Source organism: Chiloscyllium punctatum, chromosome 19 (assembly GCF_047496795.1).
Source record: "Chiloscyllium punctatum isolate Juve2018m chromosome 19, sChiPun1.3, whole genome shotgun sequence".
NCBI lineage: Eukaryota > Metazoa > Chordata > Chondrichthyes > Orectolobiformes > Hemiscylliidae > Chiloscyllium > Chiloscyllium punctatum.
This window is the reverse complement of record NC_092757.1, coordinates 47,214,028-47,237,021: the sequence shown is the minus strand read 5'-3', so window position 1 is coordinate 47,237,021 and position 22,994 is coordinate 47,214,028. Positions and strand designations below refer to the sequence as shown.

Below are 22,994 nucleotides of genomic sequence, written 5' to 3'. Positions count from 1 at the left end.
CTTGGAGACAGCTCCATGAGAAACTGTTCACCAAAAGATTAAAAACTGTGAAGAATATAACAAGAAACTAACTCAGCTCTCTTGCCCATTGATTTGGGATTGGAGTTAGGACCTGCCCTCAAGCAGGACACAGAGCACAGGACACAGTCAGCACTGACTGACAGAGCAGCACGTTTCCATGTTGTTGTTAATTATAAATTGTTTTTCTAAGGAGTTGAGTGTTATACCAAAGAAAACACAATGCGTTATTGTTCTAGTGTTGACCTCTCTAAGATCATGGAGAGGCATTACAAAGTAAGTATAGGTTGCGTCCAATCAAAATTCATTCTCATTTGATCGTGGAACTAAGAAATAATGAAGGTGATTACCTCAGACAGGCAGCACAGAAACAGACCATTCAGCCCACTAGCTCATACTGAATGCTCCAATCAAGTCTCATTCCATCTTTTAGGTTTGCCATTATGACTCTTTTCTCCCTCATGTGCTGCTCTACTTTAGTCTTAAATAGATCTGTGCTGTTAATTTCAACCACTCACTGTGGTAGAAAGTTCAACGTTCTGACCAATTTTTGGCCCTCCTTGGCAATAATCTTACAAATGTAGAATCCCTACAGTGTGGAAGCAGGCCATTCAGTCCATCGAGTCCACGCCGACTTTCCAAGGAGCAACCCACCTACCCAATTCGTGTAACCCTGCAGTTCTCATGGCCAGTCCACCTAACCTGCACATTCCTGGACATTATGGGCAATTTGACATGGCCAATACGTCTAACCTGCACAGCTTTGGACTGTGGGAGGAAACCAGAGCACCCGGAGGAAACTCATGCAGACACAGGGAGAATGTGCAAACTGCACACAGACAGTCACCTGAGGGTGGAATCAAAGCCAGGGCCTGGTACTGTGAGGCAGCAGTGCTAACCACTGAGACAGTGTGCCACCCTTCTGATGCTTTCTCTCGTCACTTTAGAGGGTGTATCAGAAGCAGCCAGCAATCATCGATCATTTTGAATTTGTAGAACTGTAGTGGAGTATGAGTGAGCCTGTGGGAAGGGGGTGAGCTCAGTCTGGGTGCAGGTCTAGACACAACTCCCATTTAAAATCATGGTGTTACCATTGTCCTGTGAAGAGGTGGGTGGTTGCCTCCAAGTGTTTGAATGGTGAGCCAGGCCGGTGCCATGTTACCCTTTCCCATCTGTCCTGGTGGGCACCCATCAGCAAAAGTCACATTGGTTAAAACAATTCCCCACCACCTCTGGTTATTCTGCCGAATTGAAGAATGCAGCTATGCTGTGAGAATCTTCTGGAAGGTTCGGTGGCTCCAGCTGTTGGAGTCCAAGTCAATTTGTCATTTTTAATCCCAAAGAGATGTTAGAAACACAGAAAATAAGAGTAGGCCATTCAGCCCCTCAGGCCTGCTCCATTAAGATCATGGCCGATCAGCCATCTCAGTACCCTGTCACTGCTTTCTCCCCCATACCTACTAGCCCTATGATCTATATCTAACTCCTTCTTAAGCATATTCAATGTTTTAGCCTGAACTGTTTTCTGTAGAAATGAATTCCACAGGCTCACCATCCTCAGAGTGAAGACTGAGGTCTGGTGATCCCTGGTTCTGGATTCCTGGGAACATCCTTCTATCTAGTCCTGTTAGAGTTTTATAGGTTTTGACCGACACGCCTTGAAATCATAAAAATGATTGTTATCATACACTCAGTATTACAGAGATGGGAAAATGCATCGTGAACACACATACCTTCCCACTGGGATGGCAATGTAGAAGATGGAGATCATCAAGGTCCTTGCATCATCCACAAAGAGGTCAGCAATGATGGTGGGGGCAATGGTGGAGTAACTGGCTTCTCCAACACCAACCAACGCTCGGCACAAGACCAGCACCCAGAAATACTGAAGAGAAAAATCATTGAGAGGTGATGGTGGGTAGGTGGAAGTTAAAGACATAGTAGCAGACTTTGCTCAGCATGGCCAGTTGTGGTGAGTGAACAGACTGCCGCTTCCCCCTCTGAACTCCCACAGCTCAATCCACACACTGACGTGAAATGAATCCGGCAGTTCCAACAGGCAGCAACGCACAATCAGACTACACGCAAACTGATATTAATCTGGGAATGAAAGCAGGTGGCCAAAATGTGTGACAGGATGTGGCAGAGAATGGAGGAAGAATAGTGCAGCTGAAACTAGAAGTAATAAAGTCACTATAGTCTTACCAGACCATAGGACTGATCTCTTGTTGGAGGGAGAGACGACTGGTGGTGGTTTAACCTGAGGGTCACTACACCTCAGGCAAAGGGAGAGGTTGAGAAGGAGAGTCCTTCACAGTAACCTCAGTTGGTGTGGGGATTGAAACGAAACTGTTGGCATCGGAAAAGAGTGAACTGACCCCAAGTAAGTAATAAGTGGTTTCAGAAGTCAGAGCTTAAGGTTTATTATCTGAAAGCATACAGCATTTAGAGTCATAGAGTCGTAGAGATGTACAGCATGGAAACAGACCCTTCGGTCCAACCCATCCATGCCGACCAGATATCCCAACCCAATCTAGTCCCACCTGCCAGCACCTGGCCCATATCCCTCCAAACCCTTCCTATTCATATACCCATAACTGTGCAGGTTCTCTCTCTCTCTCTCTCTCTCTCTCTCCTGCAATGACCTCACCATTTGTTACAAGACAAACCAATTAAAAGCACAAATAGAAATAAATGAATACAACTTGACAGCTATTGCAAAGACATTGGAGCAAGGTGTCGGAGACTGGGAACTCAGTATTCAATGGTACAGAAGGGTCGGCAAAAAAAAGTAAGTAAAGAAGGTGAAGTAGCTTTTTAATTAGAGAGTGTGAATAGTGATGTAGATGCAATAGAGCTTGATGTGGAATCAATTTGGGTGAAGTAAGGAATAGCAAGGGAAAGAAGTAATTCTATAGACCCCAAATAGATATCTTGCTGTAAGAAAGAGAATTAATTACGAATTAATGGAGAGGTGACCGAAGGGCATTACAATTGTTGTGGGTGATAATAATGCAAATATTGACTGGACAAATCAGATGGGTGAGGGTGACATGGAAGACAAATTTGTAGGGTGCGTCAGAAACAGGTTTCTCAAAACTGTACATTGCAAAACCTGCATGGATTATTTTTGATCTAGCAACACTATAAATACATATCTCACTCTATCTCAAAGATAAGAGATAAATAACATGTAAATGGGAGAAAAGATCTTTTAACAGTTTCTGCTATGAGAGACAAAGTATTTGATAAACTAATGGAACAAAAAAAGTCTCTTGGACCTGACGCCCTGTATCCAAGTGTTTTAAAGGAAATGGCTGCAGAGATTGGGGAAAATGTTCCAGAACTCATTGCATTCTGGGTATGTTCCAGCTGATTGGCAAACTGCCAATGTGACAGCCCTGTTTATAGCAGGGTGGAGGTAGAAAGTAGCAAACTATCGGCCTCTGTGCCTCACATCTATGATGCAGCTCAGTGGTTAACACTGCTGCCTCATGGCGTCAGGGACCCAGGTCTGTGTGAAGTTTACACCTTCTCCTCGTGTCTGTGTGGGTTCCCTCTGGGTGCACCACCTTCCTCCCACAGTCCAAAGATGTGCAGGTTAGGTGAATTGGTCATGCTACATTGTCCCATCGTGTCCAGGGATGTGCAGGCTAGGTGGACTAGCCATGGGAAATGCAAGGTTATTAGGGATGCTCTTCGGAGGATCGGTGTGGACTCAATGGGCTGAATGGCCTGCTTCCACACTGTATGATCATTGGGGAAAACACTGGGCCCATTAATAAGAAATAAATAACAGGACATTTCAAAAAGCTTAACACAATCAAACAGCATCAAGATTTTGTGAGATGGAAATTTGCTAAGAGATCTTTGAGGTTCTAAGAAGCAAGAGTTATTCAGGGGGAATCAATAGATGTAGTTTATTTGGATTTTCAAAAAACATTCAAGAAGGTGCCAAACAAAAGGTCATTTTGATCTTTTGGTCAATCTTTGTTGCACAAGATGGAAGCTCATAGTATTGAGGGTAACGTATCAGCATCGATTGAGGATTAGTGAACATACGGAAGGAAGAGAGTAGAGATTAATATGTCTTTTTCAGGTTTGAGAGACTTAACTAGTGGACTGGCACAAGGATCAGTCCTAAGGCCTCAATTATTGGGGAGACCGGCCGCTTACTTGCAGAGCGCTTCAGAAAACATCTCGGGGACACCCGCACCAATTAACCCCACTGCCCCGTGGCCGAACATATCAATTCCTCCTCCCACTCTGCCGAGGATATGCAGGTCATGCGTCTCCTCTACCACCACTCCTTCACCACCGACACCTGGAAGAAGAAGAACGCCTCATCTTCTGCCTCAGAACCCTTCAACCCCAGGGCATCAATGTGGACTTTACCAGTTTCCTCATTTCCCCTCCCCCCATCTTACACCAGTTCCAACCTTCCAGCTCAGCACTGTCCTCATGACCTGCCTCATCTGTCTACCTTCCTTCCCACCTATCCGCTCCACCCTCCTCTCTGACCTATCACCTTTACCCCCACCTCCTTCCACCTATTGCACTCTCAGCTACCTTCCCCCCCAGCCCCACTCCTTCCCCCCTATTTATCTCTCCACTCCTGAGGTTGCCAGCCCCATTCCTGATGAAGGGCTTTTGCCCGAAACGTCAATCTCCCTGCTCCTCGGATGCTGCCTGGCCTGCCGTGCTTTTCCAGCACCACTCTAATCTTGACTCAATTATTTACTGTTTACATGAACGACTTGGAGGAGGGAACAGAGTGTAGTGTACCCAAATTTGCTGCTGATATAAATACAGGCAGGAACAGATGTTGTGATGGCATCAGGAATCCACAAGGGGATATAGATAGATTGGGCAAAACCAGAGCTGATGGAGTTTAGTGTTGGAAAGTGTGAGTTTCTTCAGGAAGAATCAAAATGCAGACTCTTATATAAATGGAGTGAGACACCAAAAAAGTGCAGGGCAGCGGGACCTGAGTGTTCTTGTGCATGAAATACTAACAGTGAGCATGCAGGTGCAGCAAATAATTGAGAAATCAAATGGAGTTTCAGCCTGTATTGCAAGGAGCTTGGAATTTAAAAATAGGGAAGTCTTGTTCCAGACAGGATGAGGTTGGTGAGGTCACACCTGGTATACTGTGCACAGTTTTGGTCCCATGTTTAAGAAGCTCGTACTGGAGGCTGTTCCAAAGTGATTCAATATAATAATTCCTGGGAGGAAGCAACTGACTTGTCAAGAATGGCTCAACAGGTTAGGCTTTTGTTCATTAGAACTTACAAGAATAAGGGTTAATCTCATTGTAACAAACAAGATTCTGAGTGGTTTGAAAAGTTAGATGGCGAGAAGATGTTTCCACTAGTGAGGGAATTTCGAGCTACCAACATAATTACAGAATAAGAGAACACTCAAAATTGAAATGCAAAGGAAGTTATTTTCTGGAATTCTCTACCCCAGAGAGTTGTGAAGTCTAAATCACTGAAAGTGTTTAAAGAGGAGCTAGATGTATTTCTGAAATCTTGGGCCGTTGAGGGCTATGGTGAGCAGATACAGAAGAGGAGTTGAGGACTGGGATAGATCAGCCAGGATTTTGCTCAGTAGTAGGTAAGGCTTGAGGGGCTGAATGGTCTACTATTGCTTTAATTCTTATGTTCTTACAAGTCACAACCAAGAAATAGTTAACAGATGGTTGCTGATTAGCAAATGCTGAGCATCAGCTACTTCCAATCTGCATTAACGACTTAGAGAGTAATGTATCCACATTTGCCAATGATAAGAAGTTAGATAGGATAGTGAACAGTGAAGAGTACATAACAGTTCACAAAGGTGGGTTAAGGAAGTGGGCAAAATGATATGAGATGGAATATAATATGTAGGGAAGGTGAGCTTAATCACTTTGAAGTACAGTAAATCTAACATTTTTAAACAGTGGAAACGTTTTCAACACTGGGGACCATAGCAATTATTCTGTGCCGGTAACAGAAAATCAGCACACAGCACAAGGAGTTAAGAAGTCAAATGGGAAGTTGTGTTTCATATCAAGGACGTACAATACAAGAGGAAGGAAGTCCTGCTAAAGTTGTGCAGGACTTCAGTGAGACCACAGCCGGAGTGCATTGCATAGTTTTGCTTGTCATAAAAGTCATACAGCATGGAAACTGAACCTTTGGTGCAACCAGTCCATGGCGACCATGTTCCCAAACTAAACTAGTCCCACCTGCCTGCCCTGGCCCATATCGCTCCAAACCTTTCCTATTCATGTATTTATCCAAATGTCTTTTAAATGTTGTAACTGTACCTATATCTACCACTTTCTCTGGCAGTTCATTCCACACATAAACCACCCTGTTTTAAAAAAATGTTGCCCGCATGTTCTTTTTAAATCTTTCTCCTCTCACCTTAAAAGTATGTGCCCTAGTTCTGAACTCCCTCACCCTAGGGAGAAGACCCATGTCATTCAACTTTATTAATGCCTCTCATGATTTTATAAACCTCAATAAGATCACCCCTCAACATTCTAATGAAAGAAGTCCTGGCCTTTCCAATCTATTTTTATATCTCAAACTCTTCATTCCTAGCAACATTTCAAAGCAATATACTTCGTTTAGAGGTGGTAGCACTAGGTTAACCAGGGTTTATCCTGGTTGTTCCTATGATGGAGGCTGAGTAATTTCTGCAGTTCAGAAAAGGAAGGGTGGTATCATGTAAGATTCTGGTGAGGCTGACAAGGTAGATCCTAAGACACAATCTTCTCTCCAGGGGAATCTTGAACATCAGGCACAGCCAAGGAGGCGATCATATAGGACTGAGATGGAGAGAAATTTCTTAAGTTGTGATTCTTTACAAGTCTTTACCCTAGAGTGTTGTGGATGCTCCATTAGTATACATATTTAAATCGGAGACAGTTTTTTAAAAATCTCGCTTAAGGACCTAAAGCAGAGAGTGGGTGCGTGGAATGCACTGCCAGTGGTGGTGGTAGAGTCAGAGGCATTAGGGACATTTAAGCGACTGCTGGACAAGCAGATGGACGGCAGTAAATTGAGGGATTTGTAGGCTAGGTTGATCTTAGAGTAAGATAAATGCTCAGCACAGCATCATGGGCCAAAAGGGCCTGTACTGTGCTGTACTGTTCTATGGCACAGGAATCGTAGTAGGCTGTGTGGACCCACTGATCTCCTGTGCCAATCTGATTATTGACCTTAGTTCCACCTTTCTCTTCCATTTCCATATTTCTTGTGTTCCCCAGAAAGGTTAAAAATCTATCAGTTTAGGGAATTTATCAGATTCTGAGGTTTTGGAACGGTTTCGGTCTCTTAGATTTCCTGATTATTTGCTGATATTAATTATTTTAGATATTAATTAAGTCCCTAGCTATAAACATCCCATTGATTCACCTTGCTTTCAGGTGTGTAATTTGTCTCTTCCATTATGAAGACAGACAAAATATTTGTCCGCCATCTCTATCATTTCCTCCTTCGCCAGGATACTTTTTCCCGTTTTCACTTCCAACGGTCCAATATTTACTTTAGCTACTCTCCTCCTTCTTATTTACCAATTAAAATTCTTCCTATTTGTGATTTGTCTGGCCAGATTACACCCTCCTATTCTACAATTTCCCTTTTTATCAACTTTTGGCCACTCTTTATCAGTCTATACATTTTTTTATTTCCAAGCATGACAGCTTGGTATGCCAACTACTCTGCCCAAGACCAGAAGAAATTACAGAGTAGTGAACGCAGTCCAGTCCATCATACAAACTAGCCGTCCTTTCATTGACTCAGTTTATACTTCCTACTGCCTTGGTAAAACAACCAACATAATCAAACCCCTCCCACCCTGGTTATATTCTCTTCCATCAGGCAGGAGATACAAAAGTTTGAAAACACGTACTAACAGATTCAAGAACAGCTTCTTCCCCGTAAGTTATCAGACATGTGAACAGACCTCTCATATGTTCTCTGCACCTTCTCTTTGGCTGTAACGCTATATTCTGCATTCTGTTCTGTTAGCCTGATGTACTTATGATTTGCCTGAACAGGCCCAAAACAATATTTTTCACTGTATTTTGGTACATGTGGCAATAATAAAGCAAATCAAATTTATAGCAGCCAGTTTTTAAAGCAAAAACTGGTTGGCAGTCATGGTAGGCAAGTGCACATCGGAATATGGAAAACACTAATACAAAGGATTTCATTCACTGTCTCAAACCTTAATGAGTAATTCATTAAAATAAAAGTAAGTTGGCGTACAGACTTAGTGACGAAAGATCCTGCCAGTGTCACTGCGCACCAAATGAGTATTCCAACGAACATGAGGACCTTCCTGTTGTACCGATCACCCAGGTAACCAAACAAAGGAGCCAATATCATGTAGCTGCAGATGAAGACTGAACATAACAAGCAAGTCAATGGTAAAACAGTCATCTCAACATCTGACCAACAAATTCCAGATCAGCGACGGCACAGCATCTGTATGCAACATGTCCAAATATCTTGCCACCTTTGGGGATAAGGCTGTGGCTCAGATATAGAACTCTGACCCCTGAACAAAAAGGATTTGGGTTCGACTTTCACTCTAGGGAGTCGAGCATGTTATCTAAGCTGTGCAGAACTGAGAGGGTGCTGCATTGATGGAGAACTGAGGGGGGTGCTGAATTGATGGAGGTGCTACCTTTCAGATTCGGTGCTTCATTGAGACAGAATACTGCGGGTGCTCGAGCACTGAAGAGTTGTACTGAAATTGAGATGTTTCCCTGGCCACAGATATGACCAGACCTGCTGTGGTGTGTGTGTGTGAGAGAGAGATTACAGAATGGAAGTTAACTGCCATGCTTCCCTTCATTGTAAAGCTGACTATACCAAGTCAGTAGGAAGTATAAACTGAGTCAATGAAAGAATGGCTAGTTTGTATGATGGACTGGACTGCGTTCACTATTCTGTAATTTCTTCTGGTCTTGGGCAGAGTAGTTGGCATACCAAGCTGTCATGCTTGGAAATAAAAAAATGTATAGACTGGGTAGTTGTAAAATAGTTTGAAACAACCTGAGGTTCTCTCAGGTGCTATATAAATGAAAGTTTTGTTTCCTTTCATTCAATAGATTACAGTTGGCCAACAGAAGGAGGCCATTTCAGAACTAATCCCACTTATCATTGTCCCACATTCTTCTCTTAGCTGCATACTTTCCTCCACTTATCCAACTTTTTCTTAGAAAACACAAAGGTCCTGAATCATAGAATTTTACAATACAGAAGGAGGCCATTTGACCCGTTGTGTCAGTACTGGCTCTTGAAAGGGCTACCCATTCTCCAGCCCTATCTCCATAGCCCTTCTATTTATCAAGCTATTGTGGGGCAAAGGGTCCATCTTAAAGCCGGTGCTTTGGGTCTGAGTCCACTCGAGGGCCAAGACAGTGGTGTTTGTCACATGACCAAACAGGTCCAGTATTGACCTGTAAATCCTGCCCACACACCAACAGCAGGCCATCACAGTAGGTGAGATTCCTGGTCAGTCTTGTGATGGCAAATTGGGCCCTGTCCTGTTGCTATCCTTCACTCAAGTGTAAACGTGTTTCATAGCAACGGAAAGACCTCCTTGGGTGTGACTGATCGGATGTTTAGCATGGTTGGTGATAAGATTCCTGCTCTGACTGCAGTTATTCCAAACCTGCTTCTTTCTTGGACCTGGGCCAAGGACTAAGAACGAATATTTTATATTCAAGGTAAATATCTGAGATATTTTCTAATCAACTAGTTCAGAAATGTTTAGTAAATGTCTCTGGAGTAGAGGGTCTTGACCCTGGGCCTCTTGGTGCAGAGATAGGGGCACTAACACTGCTCACAAGAACTCTAAGCCTAGGTGAATATACAGTAGTTTTTGATGCATACATCTGCATTCGAATGATATTCTAAAATCCAGAAAATGTCAAAATTCCAAAAACGACTTGGTCCCAAGCCTCCTAGTCTGAAGAGGGCGTTGTTTAATTATTTTAACATGAGATTGCCCTGTTGTTTCAAGGGTTAGTCGGGAACAGCTCAACACTGACTGTAATTGTCGTGGAATTTCTGACCTTCCAGCTTTATTGGTCTCAGGAAGTTCTAGAAATAGTTATAAAACACGGGACTAGGAGAAAGGGAAACTGTACAGCTTAGAAGGAATACTGGAAAATTGTGTTCCTCACACTTACCTGTCTGTAACAGACCAGCAGAGGAGTCGCTTATTTTAAAGTAGTCCTGAATGCCATCCAAGATACCTGTGAGAGACAAACACTAATTCAGTAAGTGATCTAGGTTTGTTCAATATATTGTTTCAGTTGCATGACACAGATCTTTTGCTATAAATTCTGTGTCTTATGGTCCTGCTCCATAGCTACCTGATGAAGGAGCAGCCCTCTGAAAGCTAGTACTTCCAAATAAAACTACTTGACTATAAACTGGTGTTGTGTGATTTTTAAACTTTGTCCACTCCAGTCCAACACTGGCACCTCCACATCATAACATCCTACAGAACCACACTACTGATCAGGAGCAAGGTCATGGAGACTTGTGTTTAGTTCAAGTCTCAGCTACACCCACACCGTTAGCTTAACAGATCCCCCCACTGAATATACCCAGCTCTATCTACATATATGCACTGTCTACATACACACTGTTATGGATAGGACCAGACCTGACGCCCTCAAAATATATTAAGATGGTTGTCTAGACTCTAACTTTTTCTTATTTTACAAGTAAGTGTAAGGTACAGCATTCTAGATGCAATATGATTGGTCAAACTGCCGGATTTGAAACAAAACACACTTTATACACACATACAAGTTCAAATACAAGAAAAGGAAGAATAACAAAAAGAATTGGAAAACTTAACAGAATAACAATTTGGTTAACTACCGCACAGTTAACTGTTCCAATACAGTAACGTGGCATAAACACACGCTTGGTAAAAGGCAATTCAGGGAAACAGAATTGTCCTGCATGCAAATCCAGCAGCCCAGGAGGAAAAACATCGAGAGAAAACTCGGAGACTGAGTGTAGCAGCCTGGAGAGATGTACTATAACTTCCAACCCTGCTGAGATGCCAGCAACAATCGCTGCCTCTGACAACCAAAAAAACTAAAACTCCTCCTCCTGTGGCTGTCGGACCACACCCATTAAGGCTGTTTCCTATTCTTTCAACTTTTCTTTAAAACCCCAAGGCCTCACAAGCTTTTTATGAGTTTTCAACAGACAGCTCAGTGCCTCTGTCTTAAAAACCTTTCTTTAAAAATAATGACAAACTGGGCCTCTTAAAGCCATAGTATCATCGCCCAAACACACACAAGTTCACCTCTCCAGGGCCTTTATAGCGAGAGGATTCGAGTACAGGAGCAGGGATGTGTCACAAAGTTGGCCCCTTCTTTCTCAAAGCTGTTCCTTTTCTCCAGGACACTGTGTCCTTGATTTTTTTCATAATGGCGGTAAACGGGCCAGGCTCTGACTAGACAAGTTTAGCACAGAGATTAAAGCGTATTGAGAAGCCTTTTGTTCATATGTAAACAAATGAGACTTCAGGCCAAAGTGGTCATGTTTTCGAAGTGACCTGTATAATTAAAGGGGAGTGGTCAGCTCTCTAGCTGAGCAGTTCAGTCCAGAACTAGCTGGGAGTTCAACAGTAAGCTGTGTGGAAACAGGCTCCCTCTCTCTCTCTCTCCTTTTGCCCTTCTAACTTCAACCTGTAATCATTTGTTCCCTTTGTACTAGATTTTAAAGAGGGTTTGCTTATTGGGATTGTTGAGTATATTCAGAATAGCATAATTAAGTCTAGTTTGGATAGACTGATTTCTGTAGAGGTTCCTTATTCTGTTCTTTGTGTTTCATTGTGTAAATTTTGTCAATAAGTTTTTATCTGTTTTAAAACCTGGTAGTCAACCTAGTTAACTTACTCCGGGTAATTTTCCTTGTACACTTACTGAAACAAATTGCAAAGTTATGGTCTGGGCAGCTTGCTTAAGAATGTTTTAAATGGTCTGACCTAGTCTATAACAGATATCTTGCTGCAATTGTACAAAGGCTTGGTGAGACCATAACTGGAATACTATGTGTAGTATTGATCTGTTTATCTGAGGAAGGATGTTCTTGCTATGGAGGGAAGATTCCTAGGATGGCAGGACTGACGTATAAAGGGAAACTGGGTTGGTTACGACTATATTCACAAGAGTTTAGAAGAATGAGGAGGGGAATCTCATAGAAATCTTAAAACTTTTCTATAGGACGAGGCATAATAAATGCAGGAAGGGTGTTTTCTGATAACCAAAGAGTCCAAAACCAGGGGTCACAGTCTAAAAAGGTACAGGGTAGGCCATTTAGGATTGAGATAAGGAGAAATGTCTTCACTCAGAGAGTGCTGAGTCTGTGGAATTCTCTGCAGTAGAAAGCGGTTGAGGCCAAAACACAGAATATTTTCAAGATAAAGTTAGATATAGTTCTTAGGACTAAAGGGATCAAAGGGTATGGGAAGGAAGTGGGAACAGGGTACAGATTTGGATGATCAGCCATGGTCATGTTAAATGGCAAAGCAGGCCCAAAGGGCTGAATGGCCTACTCCTGCTCCTATTTCCTACATTTCAATGTTTCACCTGCAATCCTCCCTTTGTTGAGTCAATCCACTGCCATGGGGCCAGTTGACACAAACACACTCACATCCCTTTATCCAACCAGGCTGCTGTCAGTCTGCATGGATCTCTTCCAGTCTTAACTCAACCTCACCCAACGACCCAATGCTGGGTTACTTAATAGGACATTGAGAGCCTTTGAATGAATCTCTGGGAGCTAGGGTATGCCTGTGCTTCCAACCTGGCAAACTCCCTACCCAGCATAGGGGTGCCACCTGAAATGGTTTCTTGGTTCACACACCACTGCCAGTATAACATGATCTGAGTGTTTCTATATCTTAGCCCCTTGTAACCTAAACCACAAAGACTGGTCTCTGGTTGAGACAGCTAACTGAAAGTTTATTAACAACACTATGAGATCTCAGATTTACATAAGCTGGTTTCTGGGATTACTGACGGTTATTTTGATTATTGCTGCTGCCATAACAATAATGTTACAGTAATAATAGTGGCTCCTGTAGCTGAGGTGAATATGGTTATGAAGGTGTAGAGGTACTGTACCTTTAAGAGAGTTGAAAAGCTAGCAAGGACAAAGGAAAAAGTCCGGAACAAGGTAACAATATAACACTTGGTTGAAACAGCTAGCAACAGCGAGAGTTGCCATGATATAAAACCAAATTCAAATTCAGCCAATCAGTTTAAATTATGCCCCAAGATGCCAAAATGCAATCAAATTTGAATTTAGTATTTTGATCATATTAAAACCAATGAAACAATCTGATGTTTTGGGGTATAAAACTGGACATTTTGAACAGTTAGGGAAAGAACTGCCAAGCCACCAACAAGTACAGACTGCCAGCAGAACAGCTCTCTGAAAGGTACCTGTCTGTAAGAAGTTTGTACACCAGAACATTGAAAAGACAACAGAGGAAAATCTGCAGAGGAAGATACAAAGAGAAGACTCAACAGCTGACTGGTTTTGAAAGTTGAAATTTATTTGTAAATTTTAATTGGGATTTTTAAAATCGGACTAGTATTGTAGAGTGGGAGGTAAAAGATAGGTTTAAGAGAAAGGAGTTGTAAACAGTTGTTGGTTTTAATATTCTCTGTTGGATTAAAGAATAAAGTTGTTAACTTTTACTTTAAATAGTCACCTGTGGGATAGTTCTTTGCCTCTCGGATTTTAACAGATTACAGCAGGGGGTGAAGTTTTTCTGTATTGCTGTTTTAAATTAGCAGAGGGGTTTACCCACTGTCGTAACAGTATCTTTATATCAGAAGGTCTTTTCTCATGAAATTATCTGGAATCGACACGAACACAACACCATGCACAGCTCCTGAGTACGATATGTATGTAAATGTGACCGGAAGTGCCTACGTGAACTGCACCATACCCTCATAATCCAAACATCAGCCACTATCACCTCCATGGCATTCCCACCTTCACACTCAGTCTGTGCTCTTGTTGTGCAGTGATAATGTCCCTACCTCTGATCCAAGAGGTTCCAGTTTCATCTGCTCCAGAGGTACATTATAATGCCTCTGAGCAAGTTCTTGGCTGAAAACCTTTCCCCCTGTTATTGCAATAGGTGGCACACCAACGAGCAAATGTTTTGTTAGTGACTCATAGCGTGAAGGCAATGATATCAGACGCTGGAACTGCAATTTTTCCCAAAGTTTCACTTTTCTGAAATCAATTTGCCGCAGGCAACCTCAGAAAATTGTTTGCAAATGGCAACATTCCTGCTGCCCTCAGAATGTTTCTCACATTCCTGTAGTTTCCCTGTGAAACCAGAAGGACGTGTTTGGTTTGTTTCAGGTTACTTCGGCAAGACGACAGGCTTTAACTTGAGATCAGATCTATCACCATAAGCACAGATTGCTGCTTTCCACTACCACCCTCCAACACTTTTGCAAGGCTATCTTTTTCTTGTCATGCTAGTATTTCACGACAGGCTTTGTTTCAGAGATCCAGAAAACCACAGCTTTTTCACAGATTACCAGTTATTGTCAAACTCTGTCAAAAACCTCAAAAATGATCTGGACTCTAAGAACACAAGAACGGTGAGCAGGAGCAAGGCCAATCAGCCCCTCGAACTAGCTCTGACATTAAACTTCAACATGGCTGATCTCAACTCGGCCTCAACCCCACTTCCCTACCCAATCTTCATAACTCTTCAACCCATTACTCATTAAAAATCTGACCATTTCCTCCTTAAACCTACTGTCTCCCGGCATCCACCACACTCTGGGCCAGAGATCCACAGATTCACAATCCTTTGAGAGAAGAAATTTCTCCCCATCTCTGGTTTAAAACTGCTCTCCTTTATCCTAAAACAAGAACTTTTCATTCTAAATTGCCCCACAAAAAAAATCCTCTCTACTCCAACTCTGTCAATACCCTTTAGTATTTTATATAGCTCAACTAGAACACCTCGCAGTCTTCTAAACTCCAGACAATGTAGAGCTAAACTGCTCGAGATCCCCTCAGAAGACAGGCCTTTCTGGCCTCTAACCAAACAAGCACAGATAAGTGCACTCTTCAGATTTACATCTCATGATCATCTCAATTTCCAAATAACCCTTTCTCCCCTCCCCAGTACATTCTTTTAATCAATATAACTCTTTCTCCCCTCCCCAGTACATTCTTTTAATCAATATAACCCTTTCTCCCCTCCCCAGTACATTCTTTTAATCAATATAACCCTTTCTCCCCTCCCCAGTACATTTTTTAATCAATAAAGTAAAATAATATAAAAGAGAGTTTGAAGAAAATTAGAAAAGATGCAAGCTTTTGGCGGCACAGTGGCTCAGTGGTGAGTGCTGATGCATCACAGCACCAGGGTTCCAGGTTCGATTCCAGCCTCAGGTGACTGTCTGTGTGGAGTTTGCACATTCTCCCCGTGTCTGCGTGGGTTTGCTCCGGTTTCCTCCCACAGTCCAAAGATGTGCAGGTTGGGTGAATTGGCCATGCTAAACTGCCCATAATGTTAGGTGCATTAGTCAGGGTAAATATAGGATTTGGGTGGGTTACTCTTCGAAGGGTCAGTGTGGGCTGATGGGCCTGTTTCCACACTGTAGGGAATCTAATCTAATCAAAAGTTGATTTTAACATCGCAATGATTTTTGACCTGAGCTCGTCACAGCTGCCGTCTGTTCCCGGAGACTCAAAGACAAAAGCAGGAGTCAACGATTACCTTCATATGTTCGTGGTTCCATGAGAAACTGCACCCTCCCTCCCACCCAAGATCTCTCTCTGGCCTAGTTTCACAGATTTTGTTTAAAGCATTGGATTCAGGTATTTAATAAGGTCCCCTTATTTAAGAAGGAAAGAATTGCATTTCAGTGTGTAAGAGAGTGTGAGAGTGTGTTAAATCCAGGCAATTATTTTGAACACTGGAAATTAGCTACTGAACAGATATTAGGTTTTAGCAAGTTTTGAGAAGATTTGTAGCTCAGGTTGAGGTTCTGGATGTAAGTTTACTCGCTGAGCTGGAAGGTTTTTCAGACGTTTTGTCACCATACTAGGTAACATCATCACTGAGCCTCCTGTGAAAGTATTGCTTAAGATGAGGGGAATTACACTAATCATGATTCTCAGGGCCATTCGTTCCCTCCATCACCAACAATCAACGACAGCAATGTGTATCATCTCCAAGTGACTGTGAGACTATCAATTGTCCTAAAATCTATCATTGTTCTTGGTCCTTTCAGAAAAGAAATTGCCATCCTTGCCTGGCCTGGCCAATATGTGAGTCCAGACCCATAACAATGTAGTGGACTCTTGATCATCCTCTGAAATGGTCCAGCACGCCACTCAATTCAAGGACTGTTATGAATGGACAATAATCATAGGCTTTGTCAGTAATGTCTACATCGCTTGAAGGAATAGAATAAAGGTTGCACTGCATCAACTCACGATGACTCCTCCCAAAGCACCTTCCAAACCCATGACATCTACCATCCAGAATGACAAGGGCAGCAGAAACATAGGAACATCACCACCTGCAAGTTCCCCTCCAAAGCCACCCACCACCCTGACTTAGAACAAATATCATTGTTCCTTCAGTGTTTCTGGGGCATGGTGCTAAGAGCAGTGTGGGAGTACCTACAAACATAAGGACTGCAGTGGTCTCAAGAGTAGCCAGACATAGGCAGTGAATTCTGGCTTTGCTAATGATAGTCCTAAAGCAAAGACAATTTTTTTAAAAATAGCCCTTCCTCAACACAGTTCCTGAAATCAGTCAGTTCCTGCTTTAAAACAAAGTCAGTGTGTATTCTGACTTGAACAATATTTAAAGGAACAGCAGTTATTATGACCTTTTAATAACTATAACTTAGTTACTATTTCGAGATGTCAGATTGCGGCCAGATTAGAAAGTCGAGACAAGATGACAACATGAGGAACAAGTGGATTTCTGATGAACAATTCAAATAATCAGAACAAAAAACAGTAAATCAAGCAATTATCTCAAATCCCAAAAAAGCCCCCGTGCATGGACAGACATGACTCATGACATCAGTTGGCCACAGGAAGTGCCTGCACATGTACCAATGACATCACCGCAGCTTCGCCTCACACACCTCACTATCCTCTCCGGCTGCTGCTCTGTCTATGGAGGGTCTGTCACAGGTTTGCTCTCCCGTCCTTACAATAATGCTCCTCACCCTGGCTCCAGGTTACCCACATCCCAACAACATATTGGGGAAGAAAGGAAGCAATATTTGCGGAAAAGGCAGCAGAAAGATCAAGGCTATGGAGAAGGATATAAATATTGCAAACGAGATCATTTAGTAGAGATATAAGCCTCCCCAGCATTGGTGGTGGGGGATGGGTTGGACTGTTTTAAGTACAAAAAGCTGATTCACTTCAGACACAAACATGCATCAATCAAGCCTGTAAGGATGACTGCTGGAGAGATGTCACAGAATCCCTACAGTGTGGGAGCAGGTCATTTGGCCCATCGAGTCCACACCAACCTCTGAACAGCTTCCCACCCAGATCCATCACCCCCTTCTCTATCCCAGTAACCCTGCATTTCCCATGGCTAACCCACGCAACCTGCATATCCCTGAATGCTACATGCAATTTAACTTAACCAATCCACCTAACCCGCACACCTTTGGACTGTGGGGAAAACCAGAGCACCCGGAAGAAACCCACGTAGGCAAGGGGAGGATATGCAAACACATATAGTCACCCAAGGTGGAATTGAACCCAGGTCCCTGGCACTAGGAGGTAGAAGTGCTAACCACTGAGCCACCATGTCAGATGATGATTCTGATGAATCGTTTTACCATACAACGCAGGTCGGTGCTGTCAAGTCTGAAGAGGGCAAATGGTTTGGGACTCTTAGAATAATGACTGCAGAAGGACAACTCAACTGAACATGAAGAGTCAGCCAGAAACCAATCATGTGTTTCACACACCAATGGGAAGTAGCTGAAGATGGTTACTCAAAAATTAAATCCTAGTCAGGAAGGTTGAGGCTACGATGTCACAAGACCTAATGAAACTGAGAGCTCAGTTTAACAGGAAGAATGAAGTTGTGGATTTGCAGCAAAACCCACTCATCTCAGCTGAAGCAAGTCACAGTCTTGAAGAAGTAGATTTTTTAAAATTCATTCTCAGGAGGTCGGCGTCACTGACTACACCAGCATTTATTGCCCAGAGGGTCAAACACAATGCTCTGGGTCTGAAGTCACATGAAGACCAGACTAATGTTGGCAGTTTCCTTCCCTAAAGGACATTAGTGAACCAGATAGGTTTTTCCAACAATCGACAATAGATTCATGGTCCTCATTAGAATCTTCATTCCAGACATTTACTGAATTCAAATCTACCATCTGCCATGGTGGGATTCTAACCCAGGTGCCCGGAACATTATCTGGGTCTACGAATTAACAGTCTAGCGATAATACCACTAGGCCATTGCCTCCCCATAAAATAAAAACACCCTGAAGATCCCAGATGAGGTTTTTACAGAGTTTCACAAGCCATTAACTGCTGAACAGATCCTAAATGACTATAAAATGTTCTAACAGGATTTGGGTGTCTTCCTTGTGAAGATCATCACGAAGCCAAAGAAAAGAGACTATCTTAGCAACTGCTAAGGAGAGCTCCCAACTCCAGGCTGAAAGACAAGGAGTCAGATATAAAGGGAGTAATCAAGGGACAGGACAGCTGCTACAAATTGGATTAGCGGTAGTCAAGCAGGAGGCTGGGAGAACACAGCAAGGCAGGCAGCATCGGGGGGGACAGGCAGGAGGCTGGAAGAACACAGCAAGCCAGGCAGCATCAGGAGGGACAGGCAGGAGGCTGGAAGAACACAGCAAGCCAGGCAGCATCGGGAGGAACAGGCAGGAGGCTGGAAGAACACAGCAAGCCAGGCAGCATCGGGAGAGACAGGCAGGAGGCTGGAAGAACACAGCAAGCCAGTCCTGACGAAGAGTTAGACCCAAAACATTCACTTTTTCACCTCCTGATGCTGCCTGGCTTGTTGTGTTCTTCCAGCCTCCTGCTTGTCTACCTTGGATTCCAACATCTGCAGTTTTTTTTATTCAAAGTTTGTGAGAAGATTTGTAGCTCGGGTGCTCGTTGTTGTGGTTCTGTTGGCCGAGCTGGGAATTTGTGTTGCAAATGTTTCATCCCCTGTCTAGGTGACATCCTCAGTGCTTGGGAGCCTCCTGTGAAGCGCTTCTGTGATGTTTCCTCCGGCATTCGTAGTGGCTTGTCTCTGCCGCTTCCGGTTGTCAGTTCCAGCTGTCCGTTGCAGTGGTCGGTATATTGGGTCCAGGTCGATGTGCTTATTGATTGAATCTGTGGATGAGTGCCATGCCTCTAGGAATTCCCTGGCTGTTTTCTGTTTGGCTTGTCCTATAATAGTAGTGTTGTCCCAGTCGAATTCATGTTGCTTGTCATCTGAGTGTGTGGCTACTAAGGATAGCTGGTCGTGTCGTTTCGTGGCTAGTTGGTGTTCATGGATGCGGATCGTTAGCTGTCTTCCTGTTTGTCCTATGTAGTGTTTTGTGCAGTCCTTGCATGGGATTTTGTATACTACATTGGTTTTGCTCATGCTGGGTATCGGGTCCTTCATCCTGGCGAGTTGTTGTCTGAGAGTTGCTGTTGGTTTGTGTGCTGTTATGAGTCGTAGTGGTCGTAGTAGTCTGGCTGTCAGTTCAGAAATGGTAAAGTGGCTAGTCCTTTGGGTTGTGGCATGTCCTCATTCCATTGTCTTTCCCTTAGGCATCTGTTGATGAAATTGCGTGGGTATCCGTTTTTGGCGAATACATTGTATAGGTGTTCTTCTTTCTCTTTTTGCGGTTCTGGTGTGAACTGACAGCCAGACTACTACAGCCACTAGGACTCACCAGGACAAAGGACCCGATACCCAGCATGAACAAAACCAATGTAGTGTACAAAATCCCAAGAAAGGACTGCACAAAACACTACATAGGACAAACAGGAAGACAGCTAACGATCCGCATCCATGAACACCAACTAGCCACGAAACAACATGACCAGCTATCCTTAGTAGCCACACACGCAGATGACAAGCAACATGAATTCGACTAGGACAACACTACTATTATAGGACAAGCCAAACAGAGAACATCCAGGGAATTCCTAGAGGCATGGCACTCATCCACAGATTCAATCAATAAGCACATCGACCTGGACCCAATATACCGACCACTGCAACGGACAGCTGGAACTGACAACTGGAAGCGGCAGAGACAAGCCACTACAAGTGCCGGAGGAAACATCACAGAAGCGCTTCACAGGAAGCTCCCAAGCCCTGAGGATGTCACCTAGACAGGGGACGAAACGTCTGCAACACAAATTCCCAGCTCGGCGAACAGAACCACAACAGTTTTTTTTATATCACAAGCTGAATTAGCAGCATGGTAGCAGTGAAAATCTCTGGAAAGCTGAGAAGGTACAGAGAAAAAAAGGATCTCAGTAAATAGAATCAAGATTAAAGTGGTGCTGGAAAAGCACAGCAAGTCAGGCAGCATCTGAGAGGCAAGAAAATCAACGTTTCGGGCAAAAGGCCTTCATTAGGAATGAGGCTGGGGTCTCGGGCGTGGAGAGATAAATGGGAGGGGGGGGGTGGGGCTGGGGGGAAAGGTAGCTGAAGGTCTCAGTAAATAGAGTCATACTGCAGAAAAACAGACCTTTCGGTCCAACCAGTCCAGACCGACCATAATCCCAAACCAATTCTACCTGCCTGAGCTTGGCTCATATTCATCCAAACATTTCTTATTCGTGAACTTATCCAAATGTCTTTTAACTGTTGTAACTGTACCTGCACCAACCATTTTCTCTGGCAGTTCATTCCACACATGAACCATTCTTGCCCCTCGTGTCTTTTTTTAAAATCCTTCTCCTCTCACCTTAAAAATATGCCACCTTTATTTCCTTTGTTTCTCTGTACCTTCTCAGCTTTCCAGAGATTTTCACTGCTACCATGCTGCTAATCCAGCTTGTGTCCAAAGATATGCAGGTCAGGTGAACTGGCCATGCTAAATTGCCCCTAGTGTTAGGTGCATTAGTCAGAGGGAAATGGGTCTGGGTGGGTTACTCTTCGGAGGGTCGGTGTGGACTTGTTGGGCCGAAGGGCCTGTTTCCACACTGTAGGGAATCTAATCTAATCTAATCATGATTGGAATCCCCTACTCGAGGGGAAAGACACTTGCCATTCACCTTATCTATGCCCCTCATGACTTTAAAAATCTCAACAGAATCAACTTTCAATGCTCCAGTGAAAGATGTCTCAGCTTATCCAGCCTCTCCTTATAATGCAAACCCTCCATTCATGGCAAAACCCTGGTAAATCTTTTCTGAACCCTCTCCAGTTTAATGATATCCTTCCTATAACAGGGCGACCAGAACTGGTCACAGCACTCCAGAAGAGGCCTCACCAACATCCTGTACAACCTTAATGGGATGTCCCAACTCCTATACTCAAAAGGTGTCAGCAATGAAGGCAAGTGTGCCAAATGCCTTCTTAAGCACCCTGCCTACCTGTGACGTAAATTTCAAAGAAGCCATCTTGATACTCCCTGCTAACAATTGAAGACATTTAGCCACATCTTGTCACGGCTAAGGTCTTTACTATCCTGGATGTAAAGGATGATTCAGGGCACGGGACGCTTGATAAAAGCAGCAGAATCCCAGCTACATGCTGCATGTCATTCAGGAGGTGCGCGTGACTGTTTGGCATATCCGCTACTCCAGAAGAAAATCAACACAGACAGCACAGGATAATCAATGATCTTCCCAGAGCGGAAGTTTTAATGGATAATCTGTCACTCTTTGGGAATGGAAAAAGTTATTCTGGATTACATTCAGAATCCGGTATGTTTGTAAGAGAAAGCTCACCTGATGAGCCTGAATCGGGACAGGAAAAGACTGAAAATGCCCAAAGTATGTCGATCATGTAGACCAAGAAAAGGACTTCACTTGGATCCTGACAGAGTGAGAGCTGTAGCAGGAATGCAGACATGAAAACAATTTGCTGATTTCGTGAGCAGTTTACTGAGATTCTTGTTGAATTTGTCACCGGAGTGTGTGAACCTGTGCTCCAGGTCAGTGTTAAGGACATGCAGTGGGACTGGGACACAGAACAAGAAACAACTTCTTCACAAAAACCAAACAAGTGGTGACAACACGAGAGCTGAAATGTGATGATGTCAATGATGATGTCATCTTGGGGGGTGCTGCCTGGGAGTTGGGGACTGGAGAAACACTTCTGCAGCAAAAACAACCAGGATGTTAATGCAAACTGCATCACATCATGCTCAAATCAAGTCTCTGGCTACTCTCTTTGCTTGTGAGCATTTTACTTAATGCCTTAATTAATCTGACCACAAGCTACTTCAATTCTTAGAATCAAAGAGATATACAGCATGGAAACAGACCCTTCAGTCCACCTTATCCATGCCCACCAGGTATCCCAAACTGAACAAGTCCCGTTTGCCTGCATTTGGCCCATATTCCTTGAAAATTTTCCTATCCGTGTACCTATCCTTACTGGGTGGCATGGTGACTCAGTGGTTAGCACTGCTGCCTCACAGCACCAGGGACCTGGGTCCAATTCCAGCCTCAGGTGACTCTGAGTGTGGAGGTTGCATGTTCTCCCTGTGTCTGCCTGGGTTTACTCTGGTTTCCTCCCACAATCCAATAATGTGCAGTTTAGGTGAACTGGCCATGCTAAATTGCCCGTTGTGTTAGGTGCATTAGTCAGAGGGAAATGGGTCTGGGTGGGTTGCTCTTGGGAGGGTCGGCGTGAACTTGTTAGGCTACTTGGCCTGTTTCCACACTGTAGGGAATCCAAATGTTGCAATTGTTCCCTATGATCATATTGAGTGGAAT

The 22,994-nt window shown here is 43.5% G+C and overlaps 1 protein-coding gene across 2 annotated transcripts in view; it reads right to left on the bottom strand.

Annotated features, from left to right (window-relative positions):
- The window catches only part of LOC140491317 (protein spinster homolog 3-like), a 137,572-nt gene that overhangs the window by 101,588 nt on the left and 12,990 nt on the right, over positions 1-22,994 (bottom strand). For both annotated transcript variants that reach the window (XM_072589329.1, XM_072589330.1), the window contains exons 2-4: positions 10,214-10,279; positions 8,280-8,416; positions 1,752-1,903 (exon numbers count right to left, since the gene is read on the bottom strand). In XM_072589329.1, coding sequence (XP_072445430.1) covers positions 1,752-1,903; positions 8,280-8,416; positions 10,214-10,279 — 355 coding nt within the window. The remainder of the gene's footprint in view (positions 1-1,751; positions 1,904-8,279; positions 8,417-10,213; positions 10,280-22,994) is intronic.